The 17,781-nt window shown below is 49.1% G+C and overlaps 1 protein-coding gene across 4 annotated transcripts in view; it reads right to left on the bottom strand.

Annotated features, from left to right (window-relative positions):
• Window positions 1-17,781, bottom strand: part of TECR (trans-2,3-enoyl-CoA reductase) — a 164,197-nt gene that overhangs the window by 20,149 nt on the left and 126,267 nt on the right. For all 4 annotated transcript variants that reach the window (XM_063931729.1, XM_063931730.1, XM_063931728.1 and 1 more), the window contains 3 exons: window positions 6,968-7,040; window positions 6,569-6,612; window positions 6,410-6,467 (listed from right to left, as the gene is read on the bottom strand). In XM_063931729.1, coding sequence (XP_063787799.1) covers window positions 6,410-6,467; window positions 6,569-6,612; window positions 6,968-7,040 — 175 coding nt within the window. The remainder of the gene's footprint in view (window positions 1-6,409; window positions 6,468-6,568; window positions 6,613-6,967; window positions 7,041-17,781) is intronic.

The following is a 17,781-nucleotide window of genomic DNA, read 5'->3' as shown; positions in this document are numbered from 1 at the left end:
CGGAAGAGCTGACACAATTAGGAAGGATTTTGAATCCCGGGTAAGACTCATACCAGCCACACCAATCACACCGTATAACTCGTGATACAATACCCAGTTAACAGCATGATAACAACTGAGCCTCTCAACAGATAGCTCAACAATAACCCTTTAGTTAAGCAATAACTATATACAAGTATTGCAGACAATCCGCACTTGGGACGGGCGCCCAGCATCCACTACGGACTATGAGAAAATAAGAATTTACTTACCGATAATTCTATTTCTCATAGTCCGTAGTGAATGCTGGGGACTCCGAAAGGACCATGGGGAATAGCGGCTCCGCAGGAGACTGGGCACAAAAGTAAAAGCTTTAGGACTACCTGGTGTGCACTGGCTCCTCCCCCTATGACCCTCCTCCAAGCCTCAGTTAGGATACTGTGCCCGGACGAGCGTACACAATAAGGAAGGATTTTGAATCCCGGGTAAGACTCATACCAGCCACACCAATCACACCGTACAACTTGTGATTTGTCTCCCAGTTAACAGCATGATAACAGAGGAGCCTCTGAAAAGATGGCTCACAACAATAATAACCCGATTTTTGTAACAATAACTATGTACAAGTATTGCAGACAATCCGCACTTGGGATGGGCGCCCAGCATCCACTACGGACTATGAGAAATAGAATTATCGATAAGTAAATTCTTATTTTCTCTGACGTCCTAGTGGATGCTGGGGACTCCGAAAGGACCATGGGGATTATACCAAAGCTCCCAAACGGGCAGGAGAGTGCGGATGACTCTGCAGCACCGAATGAGAGAACTCCAGGTCCTCCTCAGCCAGGGTATCAAATTTGTGGAATTTAGCAAACGTGTTTGCCCCTGACCAAGTAGCTGCTCGGCAAAGTTGTAAAGCCGAGACCCCTCGGGCAGCCGCCCAAGATGAGCCCACTTTCCGTGTGGAATGGGCTTTTACAGATTTTGGCTGTGGCAGGCCTGCCACAGAATGTGCAAGCTGAATTGTACTACAAATCCAACGAGCAATCGTCTGCTTAGAAGCAGGAGCACCCAGCTTGTTGGGTGCATACAGGATAAACAGCGAGTCAGATTTTCTGACTCCAGCCGTCCTGGAAACATATATTTTCAGGGCCCTGACTACGTCCAGCAACTTGGAATCCTCCAAGTCCCTAGTAGCCGCAGGCACCACAATAGGCTGGTTTAAGTGAAATGCTGAAACCACCTTAGGGAGAAATTGAGGACGAGTCCTCAATTCTGCCCTATCCGTATGAAAAATTAGGTAAGGGCTTTTATAGGATAAAGCCGCCAATTCTGATACACGCCTGGCTGAAGCCAGGGCTAACAGCATTACCACTTCCCATGTGAGATATTTTAAGTCCACAGTGGTGAGTGGTTCAAACCAATGTGATTTTAGGAATCCCAAAACTACATTGAGATCCCAAGGTGCCACTGGAGGCACAAAAGGAGGCTGTATATGCAGTACCCCCTTGACAAACGTCTGAACTTCAGGAACTGAAGCTAGTTCTTTTTGGAAGAATATTGACAGGGCCGAAATTTGAACCTTAATGGACCCCAATTTTAGGCCCATAGACAGTCCTGTTTGCAGGAAATGCAGGAAACGACCCAGTTGAAATTCCTCTGTAGGGGCCTTCCTGGCCTCACACCACGCAACATATTTACGCCAAATACGGTGATAATGTTGCACAGTTACATCCTTTCTGGCTTTGATCAGGGTAGGGATGACTTCATCCGGAATGCCTTTTTCCTTCAGGATCCGGCGTTCAACCGCCATGCCGTCAAACGCAGCCGCGGTAAGTCTTGGAACAGACATGGTCCCTGCTGGAGCAGGTCCTTTCTTAGAGGTAGAGGCCACGGGTCTTCCGTGAGCATCTCTTGAAGTTCCGGGTACCAAGTCCTTCTTGGCCAATCCGGAGCCACGAGTATAGTCTTTACTCCTCTCCTTCTTATGATTCTCAGTACCTTGGGTATGAGAGGCAGACGAGGGAACACATAAACCGATCGGTACACCCACGGTGTTACCAGAGCGTCCACAGCTATCGCCTGCGGGTCTCTTGACCTGGCGTAATATTTTTCTAGCTTTTTGTTTAGGCGGGACGCCATCATGTCCACCTGTGGTTTTTCCCACTGGTTTACAATCATTTGAAAGACTTCTGGATGAAGTCCCCACTCTCCCGGGAGGAGGTCGTGCCTGCTGAGGAAGTCTGCTTCCCAGTTGTCCACTCCCGGAATGAACACTGCTGACAGTGCTAACACGTGATTTTCCGCCCATCGGAGAATCCTTGTGGCTTCTGCCATCGCCGTCCTGCTTCTCGTGCCGCCCTGTCGATTTACATGGGCGACTGCCGTGATGTTGTCTGATTGGATCAGTACCGGCTGGTTTTGAAGCAGGGGTTTTGCCTGACTTAGGGCATTGTAAATGGCCCTTAGTTCCAGAATATTTATGTGCAGGGAAGTCTCCTGACTTGACCATAGTCCTTGGAAGTTTCTTCCCTGTGTGACTGCTCCCCAGCCTCGAAGGCTGGCATCCGTGGTCACCAGGACCCAGCCCTGTATGCCGAATCTGCGGCCCTCTTGAAGATGAGCACTCTGCAGCCACCACAGCAGAGACACCCTTGTCCTTGGAGACAGGGTTATCAGACGATGCATCTGAAGATGCGATCCGGACCACTTGTCCAACAGGTCCCACTGAAAGGTTCTTGCATGAAACCTGCCGAATGGAATCGCTTCGTAGGAAGCTACCATTTTTCCCAGGATCCGCGTGCAGTGATGCACCGACACCTGTTTTGGTTTTAGGAGGCCTCTGACTAGAGATGACAGCTAGTTGGCCTTCTCCTCCGGGAGAAACACTTTTCTCTGTTCTGTGTCCAGAACCATCCCTAGGAACAGCAGGCGTGTCGTAGGGACCAGCTGTGACTTTGGAATGTTTAGAATCCAGCCGTGCTGTTGTAGCACTTCCCGAGATAGTGCTACCCCTACCAACAACTGCTCTCTGGACCTCGCCTTTATCAGGAGATCGTCCAAGTACGGGATAATTAAAACTCCCTTCCTTCGAAGGAGTATCATCATTTCCGCCATTACCTTGGTAAAGACCCTCGGAGCCGTGGAGAGATCGAACGGCAACGTCTGGAATTGGTAATGACAATCTTGTACCACAAACCTGAGGTACTCCTGGTGAGGATGGTAAATGGGGACATGTAGGTAAGCATCCTTGACGTCCAGCGATACCATGTAATCTCCCTCGTCCAGGCTTGCAATAACCGCCCTGAGCGATTCCATCTTGAACTTGCATTGTTTGATATATGTGTTCAAGGATTTCAAATTTAAAATGGGTCTCACCGAACCGTCCGGTTTCGGTACCACAAACATTGTGGAATAGTAACCCCTTCCTTGTTGAAGTAGGGGCACCTTTACTATCACTTGTTGTGAATACAGCTTTTGAATTGCCTGTAACACTGCCTCCCTGCCTGAGGGAGTGGTTGGCAAGGAAGATTTGAGGAAACGGCGGGGGGGAGACGTCTCGAATTCCAGTTTGTACCCCTGAGATACTATTTGAAGGATCCAGGGATCCACCCGTGAGCGAGCCCACTGATGGCTGAAATGCTTGAAACGGGCCCCCACCGTACCTGGCTCTGCCTGTGGAGCCCCAGCGTCATGCTGTGGACTTAGAGGAAGCGGGGGAGGACTTTAGCTCCTGGGAACTGGCTGTATGCTGCATCTTTTTCCCTCTACCTCTGCCTCTGGGCAGAAAGGACGCGCCTTTAACCCGTTTGCCCCTATTGGGCCGAAAGGACTGTACCTGATAATACGGTGCTTTCTTTGGTTGTGAGGGAACATGGGGCAAAAATGTAGACTTCCCAGCTGTTGCTGTGGAAACGAGGTCCGAGAGACCATCCCCGAACAATTCCTCACCCTTATAAGGCAGAACTTCCATGTGTCGTTTGGAATCTGCATCACCTGTCCACTGCCGAGTCCATAACCCTCTCCTGGCAGAAATCGACATAGCACTAATTTTGGATGCCAGCCGGCAAATATCCCTCTGTGCATCCCTCATGTATAAAAGTGCGTCTTTTAAATGCTCTACGTTCAGCAAAATAGTGTCCCTGTCTAGGGTATCTATATTTTCTGACAGGGAATCTGACCACGCAGCAGCAGCGCTGCACATCCAGGCTGAAGCTATAGCCGGTCTCAGTATCACACCTGTGTGTGTATATATAGATTTCAGGATAGCCTCCTGCTTTCTATCAGCAGATTCCTTCAGGGCGGCCGTATCCGGAGACGGTAGTGAGCGTGTGAGCGCTTTATCCACCCTAGGGGATGTTTCCCAGCGTGACCTATCCTCTGGCGGGAAAGGGTACGCTATTAGTAACCTCTTAGAAATTACCATCTTTTTATCAGGGGAAGCCCACGCTTCTTCACACACTTCGTTTAACTCTTCAGATGGAGGAAAAGCTACTGGTAGTTTTTTCTCTCCAAACATTATACCCTTTTTTGTGGTACCGGGGTTAACATCAGAAATGTGCAACACATTTTTCATTGCCTCAATCATGTAACGTGTGGCCCTACTGGAAGTTACATTAGTCTCTTCGTCGTCGACACTGGAGTCAGTATCCGTGTCGACATCTGTGTCAACCATCTGAGGTAGCGGGCGTTTTAGAGCCCCTGATGGTTTTTGAGACGCCTGGGCAGGCACAGGCTGAGAAGCTGGCTGTCCCACATTAGGTATGTCGTCAAACCTTTTATGTAAGGAGTCGACACTATCACGTAATTCCTTCCACAGCACCAGCCACTCAGGTGTCGACCCCGCAGGGGGTGACATCACATTTACAGGCATCTGCTCCGCCTCCACATCAAACATGTCGACACAGCCGTACCGACACACCGCAAACACACAGGGAATGCTCTGACAGAGGACAGGACCCCACAAAGCCCTTTGGGGAGACAGAGAGAGAGTATGCCAGCACACACCAGAGCGCTATATAACACTGGCATCCCACTATCAATGAGTGTTTTCCCTATAGCTGCTTTTTTATATATATTACATATATATATCTCTATACTGCGCCTAAATTTTGTGCCCCCCCCCCTCTCTTTTTTACCCTTCTGTAGTATTCTCAGACTGCAGGGGAGAGCCAGGGAGCTTCCTTCCAGCGGAACTGTGAGGGAAAAATGGCGCCAGTGTGCTGAGGGAGAAGCCCCGCCCCCTTTTCGGCTGACTTTCTCCCGCTTTTTCTGTGATACTGGCAGGGGTTATTTTACATATATATAGCCTCTGGGACTATATATGATGTATATTTTGCCAGCCAAGGTGTTATTTATTGCCCTCAGGGCGCCCCCCCCCCCCCAGCGCCCTGCACCCATCAGTGACCGAAGTATGAGGTGTACATGAGGAGCAATGGCGCACAGCTGCAGTGCTGTGCGCTACCTTGGTGAAGACTGAAGTCTTCTGCCGCCGATTTTCCGGATACTTTCTTTCTAGGTGCTCAGGAGAGCCCCTAGTGTGCATCCAGCTCGGCCGGGCACAAAAATCTAACTGAGGTCTGGAGGGGGGTCTTAGTGGGAGGAGCCAGTGCACACCAGTAGTCTAAAAGCTTTCTTTATAGTTGTGCCCAGTCTCCTGCGGAGCCGCTAATCCCCATGGTCCTTACGGAGTCCCCAGCATCCACTTAGGACGTTAGAGAAACCCTGTCGACCTAGTGACTATCGACCTATAGTGGTCGGCCTAAACATTGTCGACCTAGACACTGTCGATCTTCAGACCGGATCCCGCTAAACCAAACCCTCCTCCTCGATGGTGCTAAACCTAACCCCCCTCCCCGGTGGTGCTAAACCTAACCCCCCTCCCCGGTGGTGACTAAACCTAACCCCCCTCCCCGGTGGTGACTAAACCTAACTCCCCTCCCCGGTGGTGACTAAACCTAACTCCCCTCCCCGGTGGTGACTAAACCTAACCCCCCTCCCCGGTGGTGACTAAACCTAACCCCCCTCCCCGGTGGTGACTAAACCTAACTCCCCCCCACCCCCACCCCTTTCCTCATAGCCTAACCGTAACCCTCCCCAAGGGTGCTTAAACCTAACCCCCCCTACCTGCAGCCTAACCCTCCCTTCCCGTAGCTTACCTCTTCAGCAGCCCAGCAGTCACTCAATCGGGATCACAGCTGTCAGGATGCCAGCGCCGGCATTGTGATCTCATTCCAAGCAGTGTCGGGAATCCGGCGTCGGTATTTCGACAGTCGAGATCCCGATCGAATCCCATTTAAACGTGCTTGAATATACTTTAGATTTTTCCTACAGCACTAATTCTTGTGACACAATTGTTTCCCTATACATTAGTTAGCTGGCCATATCTGGAGCACCACCATTGACACTTGTTCTGTAGACGAGAACTCACCAGCTGGCCGCAGGTTCCTCAGAGCAATGTGTATGGAGAAATTCCCCAGCTGACAGAACTGATAGATAAAAACACAGCCGATGCGTTACTATACAAGCACAATGCAATAGTGATGAACTGACGGTATTAAGCATAGTAAAAGCAGTGAGAATCACTAACCAGGAATATAGCAACGGCCAATTTCACCTGCTCCTCTCCAAAAACTAGGGGACAAATGAAACATGGTTACGGTGTATACAAGCCATAGGCACGCCTCTCCCCCCACCATGCGTTCAAAGTCTTGTTGTATAATGCATGACAAATATTTAAGAGCCACCAATCACTCTATGAGAATGTTGTAAATTAATATATAGATTTGTGAAATGCATGAGATATTTTCGTATTGGATCATTTTGTATTTCGCTTTAGAGATCTTTTAATTATGTTATCGAACGGGGTCTGTCAGTCAGCAGATGCGGCAGTGTCACACTAAGCTGAGTTTCTACAGTCTGTCTCCACGTTCCATTATGAGAATATCTTACATAGACATAGGAGATGCACACATGTATAATCACTCACCTGGTGGTGTATACAGGGGGTGATTTATGTAGTAAGCCATCCAGGCTGCAAATCCCCAGTAGTACACACAGTTCTGCAACACACAGCACAGACATTACAGCTTGTCAGTGTGACAAATAGTTTTACAGCATATTTAATGGTGGGGACTAATGCCAGGCATACATTATGCAAATATCTGCCTGATCTGTTGATTATGAGTCTAATTCATGTTTGTACGCAAGTGCAATTCTCTAGGCTACAGAAGCTGCTAAAGTTAGCAAGTGTCTCTGCCTTCCAGGAATGAAAATCCTTTTTTTCGCAATCCATAGGGGACACTAGGATTCAGATTACCTAGGGTATAGATGGATCCTTGGAGCCAGTGCACTTTACAAATTTATAGGAGTGTATATGGCTCCTCCCCTCTATGCCCCTCCCCGTAGCTCAGTTAGGAAAACCGTGCCCAAAGAGAGAGACAGAAACATATCCAAGAGGAGGAAAGGAGAAGAGTAAAAGGAACAAGAGCATATAGAAACCACTGAACACTGAAACACATTAAACAGTAACCAAACACACCCCAATTAGTTGAATAAAACAAACCATGCAGGAGAGAAGCGTGAACAGCGCTGCGCGGGCGGGAGCCCAGTGTCCCTTATGGATTCCACTGGTACATTTTCTCTATCATCCATAGGGGACACTGGGATCCAGATTACGTAGGGGACGTCACAGAGATCCCATCCCACACGGGTGTGCGATGTAAACCCTGCAAAACGGCCCGACCAAATTGAGACTCAGATGTCGCAAAAGTTTTGAACCTATAAAATTTAATGAAAATATTGCGACCTGACTAGGTTGCAGAACGGCACAATTGTAAGGCAGACGCCCCATGGACAGCCGTCCAAATGGAACCCATAGAACGAGTGGAATGTGCGGAAACAGAGGACGGTATAGATTGAGATGACGCCACATATGCCTGGTGAATGGTGAACTTAATCCAAACGAACCAGAGTCTGCTTGGAAGCAGGCCAACCCTGCTTGTGAGCATCATCTATAACAAAGAGCATCAGATTTTCGGAACCCAGCCATTCTGTTAACATAAATGTGCCCGAACCACGTCTAAGGAACGAGAGGATGTTGAATCCACAGGTAAGACGGGGACTACAATAGGCTGATTTATATGAAAGGCCGAGACGACCTTAGGAAGAAAAGCTGAACGAGTACGCAGCTCCAACCTGTCGTTATAAAAGACCAGATAGCAGATAGGGATAGCGGCAAGTTAATGCTCCCAACTCAGAGACCCTTCGAGCTGATGCCAGGGCCAATAGGATAACCATCTATACACTGCCTGGGGAAAGAGGAGAGACTATGGAGTCTGTGAGAAAACTAGTGAGCTGTACCTGCATGAAGTATATCGAAGGAATGAAGGAGGATGACATCTGGATATATTGAAAGAAACCTTTATATGAAAGTACTTCGCATCTTGAAGTAAGCATATATGTGAGCATCTTTACGCCAAGGAATATAAATAAGGGTGTATGACTGCACACGGTTCTTAATACAGTAATACCACTTATAGAAGGGTGAAAGAAACCTTTATAGGGGTTGTTCCAGCTCTTTTAAAGTAAGCATGCATGTGAGCGGCGTTTCATATGAACCACTGAGGTGAACCTTACAAATAAAACTGCACATCCCAAATATTGAATTGCCAAAGGAGTCTGGGTTGAAATCTACTCTTGAGCTTCTACAAGGAGCATTACTGAACAGTTGTGTTTGAATTGTGCTTTTTTTACATATCACCTCCCGGAAACGGACTCACATATGGACTTTCCCGTATGAAAAATCATGGACTTTGACCCACACAGGTAAAACATATATTGTTGATTATCTGCGCCATCTAAGGCTCTGTCCAAATCTTCTTTACAAATATTTAGGGGTATATGCAATTAGCGGCGAATCGCGGCAATTTTTCGGCCGTTTTTTAATTCGACACAATTCGACTGTCTAATTTCGGCAAGTGGGTGCCGAAATTGACCATATTCAATAAAAAACGGATTCGACAGTCCCGCTGACGAAAAACGGCCGATTTGACGGATTTTGTTCCGATTTTTAAAAAACGGGGAAAACCCGAAAAAAAATTGCGTGGGGTCCCCCCTCCAAAGCATAACCAGCCTCGGGCTCTTCGAGCTGGTCCTGGTTCTAAAAATCCGGGGGGAAAATGGACAGGGGATCCCCCAAATTTTTAAAACCAGCACAGGGCTCTGCGCCTGGTGCTGGTGCAAAAAATATGGGGGACAAAACGAGTAGGGGTCCCCCGTATTTTTTACACCAGCATCGGGCTCCACTAGCTGGACAGATAATGCCACAACCGGGGGTCACTTTTATACAGCGCCCTGCGGCCGTGGCATTAAATATCCAACTAGTCACCCCTGGCTGGGGTACCCTGGGGGAGTGGGGACCCCTTTAATCAAGGGGTCCCCCCCCCAGCCACCCAAGGGCCAGGGGTGAAGCCCGAGGCTGTCCCCCCCATCCAAGGGCTGCGGATGGGGGGCTGATAGCCTTGAGAAAATGACAAGAATATTGGTTTTTCCTGTAGCACTACAAGTCCCAGCAAGCCTCCCCCGCAAACTGGTACTTGGAGAACCACAAGTACCAGCATGCGGGAGAAAAACGGGCCCGCTGGTACCTGTAGTACTACTGGAAAAAAAATACCCAAATAAAAATAGGAGACACACACCTTGAGAGTAAAACTTTATTTCACACCTGCCGACACACATACTTACCTATGTTGACCCGCCGACTGCCACGTCTCCTGATCCGACGATCCGGGGTACCTGTGAATAAAATTATACTCACCTCAATCCAGTGTCCAGATATAAATCCTCGTACTTGGCAAAAGAAAAAAATAAACGAACACCCGGACCAGCGGACTGAAAGGGGTCCCATGTTTACACATGGCACCCCTTTCCCCGAATGCCGGGACCCCACGTGACTGCTGTCACAGAGGTCCCTTCAGCCAATCAGGAAGCGCTACTTCGTTGCACTCACCTGATTGAGCTCACACGCGCATACAGCCAGACAGTGCATCGCACAGCTCCCTCCATTACTTTCAATGGTGGGAACTTTGCCATCAGCGGTGGGGTTACCCGCGGTCAGCGGCTGACCGCGGGTGACCTCACCGCTAACCGCAAAGTTCCCACCATTGAGTATAATGGAGAGGCTTTGCGATGCGCTGTCTGACAGCTCAGACGTGCAGCCAATCAGCAGAGTGCCAGGACGTTGTGCTCGCTGATTGGCTTAAGAGACCTTTCTGTGACAGCAGTCACGGGGGGGGGGGGGGGGGGTCTCTGCATTCGGGGAAAGGGGACCCTTTCAGTCCGGCTTGGTCGGGTGTTCGTTTATTTTTTTTGCCAAGTACGAGGATTTATATCTGGACACTGGATTGAGGCGAGTATAATTTTATTCACAGGTACCCCGGATCGTCGGATCAGGAGACGTGGCAGTCGGCGGGTCAACATAGGTAAGTATGTGTGTGTCGGCAGGTGTGAAATAAAGTTTTACTCTCAAGGTGTGTGTCTCCTGTTTTTATTTGGGTATTTTTTTTCCAGTAGTACTACAGGTACCAGCGGGCCCGTTTTTCTCCCGCATGCTGGTACTTGTGGTTCTCCAAGTACCAGCTTGCGGGGGAGGCTTGCTGGGACTTGTAGTACTACAGGAAAAAACAATATTCTTGTCATTTTCTCAAGGCTATCAGCCCCCCATCCACAGCCCTTGGATGGGGGGGACAGCCTCGGGCTTCACCCCTGGCCCTTGGGTGGCTGGGGGGGGGGACCCCTTGATTGAAGGGGTCTCCACTCCCCCAGGGTACCCCGGCCAGGGGTGACTAGTTGGATATTTAATGCCACGGCCGCAGGGCGCTGTATAAAAGTGACCCCCGGCTGTGGCATTATCTCTCCAGCTAGTGGAGCCCGATGCTGGTGTAAAAAATATGGGAGACCCCTACTCTTTTTGTCCCCTGTATATTTTGCACCAGCACCAGGCGCAGAGCCCGGTGCTGGTTTTAAAAATACGGGGGATCCCCTGTCCATTTTTCCCCCAGATTTTTAGAACCAGGACCGGCTCGAAGAGCCCGAGGCTGGTTATGCTTTGGAGGGGGGACCCCACGCCATTTTTTCCCGGGATTTTACTATTCCATCTAAAAAAATATATATATATATATATATTTTTAAAAATATATAAATAATACTTGTGCCTCCCAAATAGACAAACCAAGTACCTAATCCCTTCTAATATAAATAGATATGCTATTACCAATAAAAAAAACCACCAAAAAAAAACATGTTTTTAAAAATTTTTATTAGATTCACCCACCAAAGTGTGGCGGATTGAAAATGACGAATTTACTGTCTAAAAGCACTGTTGTCGAATTTCCAAACTTCAATTGAATAAACTTTTGTCGAATTGCCGCATTTGTACCATTGCAGAAATGTCGAATTTGACAAATGTCGAATTTCAAAAAAACGAATTTTGAAAGTCCGTTTTTTTGACGGAAAGTACTGAATTGCATTGTCGATTTTTTTTTTTGGGCGAAAAAGTCCAGTTTTTCGACAATTTCGGGAATTCGACCGCAATTGCATATACCCCTTAGTGTCCAGTTAGAACGTGGATTCATATATGCAGTCCCTATAGCATAGGGTGCAGCTGGTACTCACACTGTTATGGCCGGTTCAGCTCCACATTTGTGAGGAACTCAGAGTCCTCTTACCTCCCTTGCTGCAAGTTCTTATTTTTGGCAGATAACATAGGAGGAGCAATAATCGTGCTGTAGGTGATAATATGTATTCACAGGCTTTGTAGGCGTATCTGTTACCCCAGGCACTTTTGCGACCACCATCTCATACAATAATAATATAACTTGTTTCTCCACCTCTTTACCAGTGATCAGCGGCTTCCTCAGATGTTATATATATTTATATTGCCATGAGGGGTATAGCACAGAGGGGATGATCTGGGTTTGAAAATGGTTGGCTGCTCCCTGGCGAATCAGTGGGAGTCCACAACACTTTTCCCATTTAAATTCAGCATGCGACTCTGCGGTTGCTTGGTGTTGATTACTGCTGGGAGTGCTCATTTCCCTATTTGTCTGAGTTCTATGGGCCTAAATCAAGGTTGAATGCAAAAATAAGAATGTACTCACCGGTAATTCTATTTCTCGTAGTCCGTAGTGGATGCTGGGTACTCCGTAAGGACCATGGGGAATAGACGGGCTCCGCAGGAGACTGGGCACTCTTTAAAGAAAGATTAGGTACTACATCTGGTGTGCACTGGCTCCTCCCTCTATGCCCCTCCTCCAGACCTCAGTTAGGGAAACTGTGCCCGGAAGAGCTGACATTACTAGGAAAGGATTTGGAATCCAGGGTAAGACTCATACCAGCCACACCAATCACACCGTACAACTTGTGATAACTATACCCAGTTAACAGTATGAACAACAGCTGAGCCTCATTCAACAGATGGCTCAGAACAATAACCCTATAGTTAAGCAATAACTATATACAAGTCTTGCAGAAGTCCGCACTTGGGACGGGCTCCCAGCATCCACTACGGACTACGAGAAATAGAATTACCGGTGAGTAAATTCTTATTTTCTCTGACGTCCTAGTGGATGCTGGGTACTCCGTAAGGACCATGGGGATTATACTAAAGCTCCCAAACGGGCGGGAGAGTGCGGATGACTCTGCAGCAACGAATGAGCAAACTCAAGGTCCTCCTCAGCCAGGGTATCAAACTTGTAGAATTTTGCAAACGTGTTTGATCCCGACCAGGTAGCAGCTCGGCAAAGTTGTAAAGCCGAGACCCCTCGGGCAGCCGCCCAAGAAGAGCCCACCATCCTCGTGGAATGGGCTTTTACTGATTTAGGATGCGGCAGTCCAGCCGCAGAATGAGCCTGCTGAATCGTGCTACAGATCCAGCGAGCAATAGTCTGCTTAGAAGCAGGAGCACCCAGCTTGTTGGGTGCATGCAGGATAAACAGCGAGTCAGTTTTTCTGACTCTAGCCGTCCTGGAAACATAGATTTTCAGGGCCCGGACTACGTCCAGCAACTTGGAATCCTCCAAGTCCCGAGTAGCCGCAGGCGCCACAATAGGTTGGTTCAAATGAAACGCTGATACCACCTTAGGGAGAAATTGGGGACGAGTCCTCAATTCTGCCCTGTCCATATGGAAGATCAGATAGGGGCTTTTACATGACAAAGCCGCCAATTCTGACACACGCCTAGCCGAAGCTAAGGCCAATAGCATGACCACTTTCCACGTGAGATATTTTAGCTCCACGGTCTGAAGTGGCTCAAACCAATGTGATTTTAGGAAATCCAACACAACGTTGAGATCCCAAGGTGCCACTGGAGGCACAAAAGGGGGCTGAATATGCAGCACTCCCTTGACAAACGTCTGAACTTCAGGCAGTGAAGCCAGTTCTTTTTAAAAGAAAATAGACAGGGCCGAAATCTGGACTTTTATGGATCCCAATTTTAGGCCCATAGTCACTCCTGACTGTAGGAAGTGCAGAAATCGACCCAGCTGAAATTCCTCTGTTGGGGCCTTCATAGCCTCACACCAAGCAACATATTTTCGCCATATGCGGTGATAATGTTTTGCTGTCACAGCCTTCCTAGCTTTTATCAGCGTAGGAATGACTTCAACCGGAATGCCCTTTTCCATCAGGATCCGGCGTTCAACCGCCATGCCGTCAAACGCAGCCGCGGTAAGTCTTGGAACAGACAGGGCCCCTGCTGCAGCAGGTCCTGTCGGAGCGGCAGAGGCCAAGGGTCCTCTGAGAAAATTTCTTGTAGTTCTGGGTACCAAGTTCTTCTTGGCCAATCCGGAACGATGAGTATAGTTCTTACTCCTCTCTTTTTTATTATCCTCAGTACCTTTGGTATGAGAGGAAGAGGAGGGAACACATAAACCGATTGGTACACCCACGGTGTCACTAGAGCGTCCACAGCTATCGCCTGAGGGTCCCTTGACCTGGCGCAATATCTTTTTAGCTTTTTGTTGAGGCGGGACGCCATCATGTCCACCTGTGGCCTTTCCCAACGATTTACAATCAGCTGGAAGACTTCTGGATGAAGTCCCCACTCTCCCGGGTGGAGGTCGTGCCTGCTGAGAAAGTCTGCTTCCCAGTTGTCCACTCCCGGAATGAACACTGCTGACAGTGCTATCACGTGATTCTCCGCCCATCGGAGAATCCTTGTGGCTTCTGCCATTGCCATCCTGCTTCTTGTGCCGCCCTGTAGGTTTACATGGGCGACCGCCATGATGTTGTCTGACTGAATCAGCACCGGCTGGTTTTGAAGCAGGGGTTTTGCTTGCCTTAGGGCATTGTAAATGGCCCTTAGTTCCAGAATATTTATGTGTAGGGAAGTCTCCTGACTCGACCATTGTCCTTGGAAGTTTCTTCCCTGAGTGACTGCCCCCCAACCTCGGAGGCTTGCATCCGTGGTCACCAGGACCCAGTCCTGTATGCCGAATCTGCGGCCCTCGAGAAGATGAGCACTCTGCAGCCACCACAGCAGAGACACCCTGGCCCTCGGGGACAGGGTGATCAGCCGATGCATCTGAAGATGCGATCCGGACCACTTGTCTAACAGATCCCACTGAAAGATCCTTGCATGGAACCTGCCGAAGGGAATTGCTTCGTAAGAAGCTACCATCTTTCCCAGGACTCGCGTGCAGTGATGCACCGACACCTATTTTGGTTTTAGGAGGTCTCTGACCAGAGATGACAACTCCTTTGCCTTCTCCTCCGGGAGAAACACCTTCTTATGTTCTGTGTCCTGAATCATACCCAAGAACAGCAGACGCGTCGTAGGAACCAGCTGCGACTTTGGGATATTCAGAATCCAGCCGTGCTGTTGTAGCACTTCCTGAGATAGTGCTACTCCGACCAACAACTGCTCCATGGACCTCGCCTTTATAAGGAGATTGTCCAAGTACGGGATAATTATAACTCCCTTCTTTCGAAGGAGTATCATCATTTCGGCCATTACCTTGGTAAATACCCTCGGTGCCGTGGACAGACCAAACGGCAACGTCTGGAATTGGTAATGGCAGTCCTGTACCACAAATCGGAGGTACTCCTGGTGAGGTGGGTAAATGGGGACATGTAGGTAAGCATCCTTGATGTCCAGTGATACCATATAATCCCCCTCTTCCAGGCTTGCAATAACCGCCCAGAGCGATTCCATTTTGAACTTGAACTTCCTTATATAAGTGTTCAAGGATTTCAAATTTAGAATGGGTCTCACCGAACCGTCTGGTTTCGGTACCACAAACATTGTGGAATAGTAACCCCGTCCCTGTTGAAGGAGGGGAACTTTGATTATCACCTACTGGAGGTACAGCTTGTGAATTGCCGCTAGTACTACCTCCCTGTCCTTGGGAGTAGCTGGCAAGGCTGATTTGAGGTAACAGCAAGGGGGAGACGTCTCGAACTCCAGCTTGTATCCCTGAGATACCACTTGTAGAACCCAGAGATCCACCTGTGAGCGAACCCACTGGTCGCTGAAGTTCCGGAGACGGGCCCCCACCGCACCTGGCTCCACCTGTGGAGCCCCAGCGTCATGCGGTGGACTTAGTGGAAGCAGGGGAGGATTTCTGTTCCTGGGAACTGGCTGTCTGGTGCAGCTTTTTCCCTCTACCCCTGCCTCTGGGCAGAAAGAACGCGCCTCTGACCCGCTTGCCTTTCTGAGGCCGAAAGGACTGTACTTGATAATACGGTGCTTTCTTAGGCTGTGAGGGAACCTGAGGTAAAAAAGTCGACTTCCCAGCTGTTGCTGTGGATACGAGGTCCGAGAGACCGTCCCCAAACAATTCCTCACCCTTATAAGGCAAAACCTCCATGTGCCTTTTAGAATCAGCATCACCTGTCCACTGCCGAGTCCATAATAGTCTCCTGGCAGAAATGGACATTGCATTAATTCTAGATGCCAGCCGGCAAATGTCCCTCTGTGCATCCCTCATATATAATACTACGTCTTTAATATGCTCTATGGTTAGCAAAATAGTGTCCCTGTCAAGGGAATCAATGTTATCAGACAGGGAATCAGACCATGCTGCTGCTGCACTACACATCCATGCTGAAGCAATAGCAGGTCTCAGTATAGTACCTGAGTGTGTATACACAGACTTCAGGATAGCCTCCTACTTTCTATCTGCAGGCTCCTTTAAGGCGGCCATATCCTGAGACGGCAGTGCCACCTTTTTTGATAAGCGTGTGAGCGCCTTGTCCACCCTAGGGGATGTCTCCCAGCGTAACCTATCCGTTGGCGGGAAAGGGTACGCCATTAGTAACCGCTTAATAATCACTAGTTTCTTATCTGGGGATCCCCACGCTTCTTCACACAATTCATTTAACTCATCAGATGGGGGAAAAGTCACTGGCTGCTTTTTCTCCCCAAACATAATACCCTTTTTTGTGGTAACCGGGTTAATGTCAGAAATGTGCAACACATTATTCATTGCCGTAATCATGCATCGGATGGCACTTGTGGATTGTACATTTGTCTCATCCTCGTCGACACTGGAGTCAGACTCCGTGTCGACATCTGTGTCTGCCATCTGAGGTAGCGGGCGTTTTTGAGCCCCTGATGGCCTCTGAGATGCCTGGGCAGGCGCGGGCTGAGATGCCGGCTGTCCCAAAGCTGCGTCATCGAACCTTTTATGCAAGGAGTTGACACTATCGGTTAATACCTTCCACATATCCATCCACTCTGGTGTCGGCCCCGCAGGGGGCGACATCACACTTATCGGCACCTGCTCCGCCTCCATGTAAGCGTCCTCATCAAACATGTCGACACAGCCGTACCGACACACCGCACACACACAGGGAATGCTCTGACTGAGGACAGGACCCCACAAAGTCCTTTGGGGAGACAGAGAGAGAGTATGCCAGCACACACCAGAGCGCTATATAACAGAGGGATTTACACTATACACAAAGTGAATTTTCCCCCAATAGCTGCTTATATCACAATCTGCGCCTAAATTTATGTGCCCCCCCTCTCTTTTTTTACCCTTTCCGTAGTGTATACTGCAGGGGAGAGCCTGGGGAGCGTCCTTCCAGCGGAGCTGTGAAGAGAAAATGGCGCTGGCTGTGCTGAGGAAGATAGCCCCGCCCCATCAGCGGCGGGCTTCTTCCGCTTTTTTAATAATAATTATGGCGGGGGATTAGGCACATATACAGTTTTGAACTGTATTATGTGCATTTTGCCACTTAAGGTATACTAATTGCAGCCCAGGGCGCCCCCCCCCCCCCCCAGCGCCCTGCACCCACCAGTGACCGGAGCGTGTGGTGTGCTGTGGGAGCAATGGCGCACAGCTGCAGTGCTGTGTGCTACCTTATTGAAGACCGGAGTCTTCAGCCGCCGATTTTCTCCGGAATCTTCCGTCTTCTGGCTCTGCAAGGGGGACGGCGGCGCGGCTCCGGGAACGGACGATCGAGGTTGGGCCCTGTGTTCGATCCCTCTGGAGCTAATGGTGTCCAGTAGCCTTAGAAGCACAAGCTAGCTGCAAGCAGGTAGGTTTGCTTCTCTCCCCTAAGTCCCACGTTGCAGTGAGTCTGTTGCCAGCAGATCTCACTGAAAATAAAAAACCTAACAAATACTTTCTTTTTAGTGAACTCAGGAGAGCCCACTAAGTGCATCCAGCTCTGGCCGGGCACAGATTCTAACTGAGGTCTGGAGGAGGGGCATAGAGGGAGGAGCCAGTGCACACCAGATGTAGTACCTAATCTTTCTTTAAAGAGTGCTCAGTCTCCTGCGGAGCCCGTCTATTCCCC

This window comes from Pseudophryne corroboree, chromosome 6, assembly GCF_028390025.1.
Source record: "Pseudophryne corroboree isolate aPseCor3 chromosome 6, aPseCor3.hap2, whole genome shotgun sequence".
In the NCBI taxonomy this organism is placed as follows: Eukaryota; Metazoa; Chordata; class Amphibia; order Anura; family Myobatrachidae; genus Pseudophryne; species Pseudophryne corroboree.
Note: the sequence above shows the minus strand (reverse complement) of the source record. Positions and strands in the feature narration are given on the sequence as shown.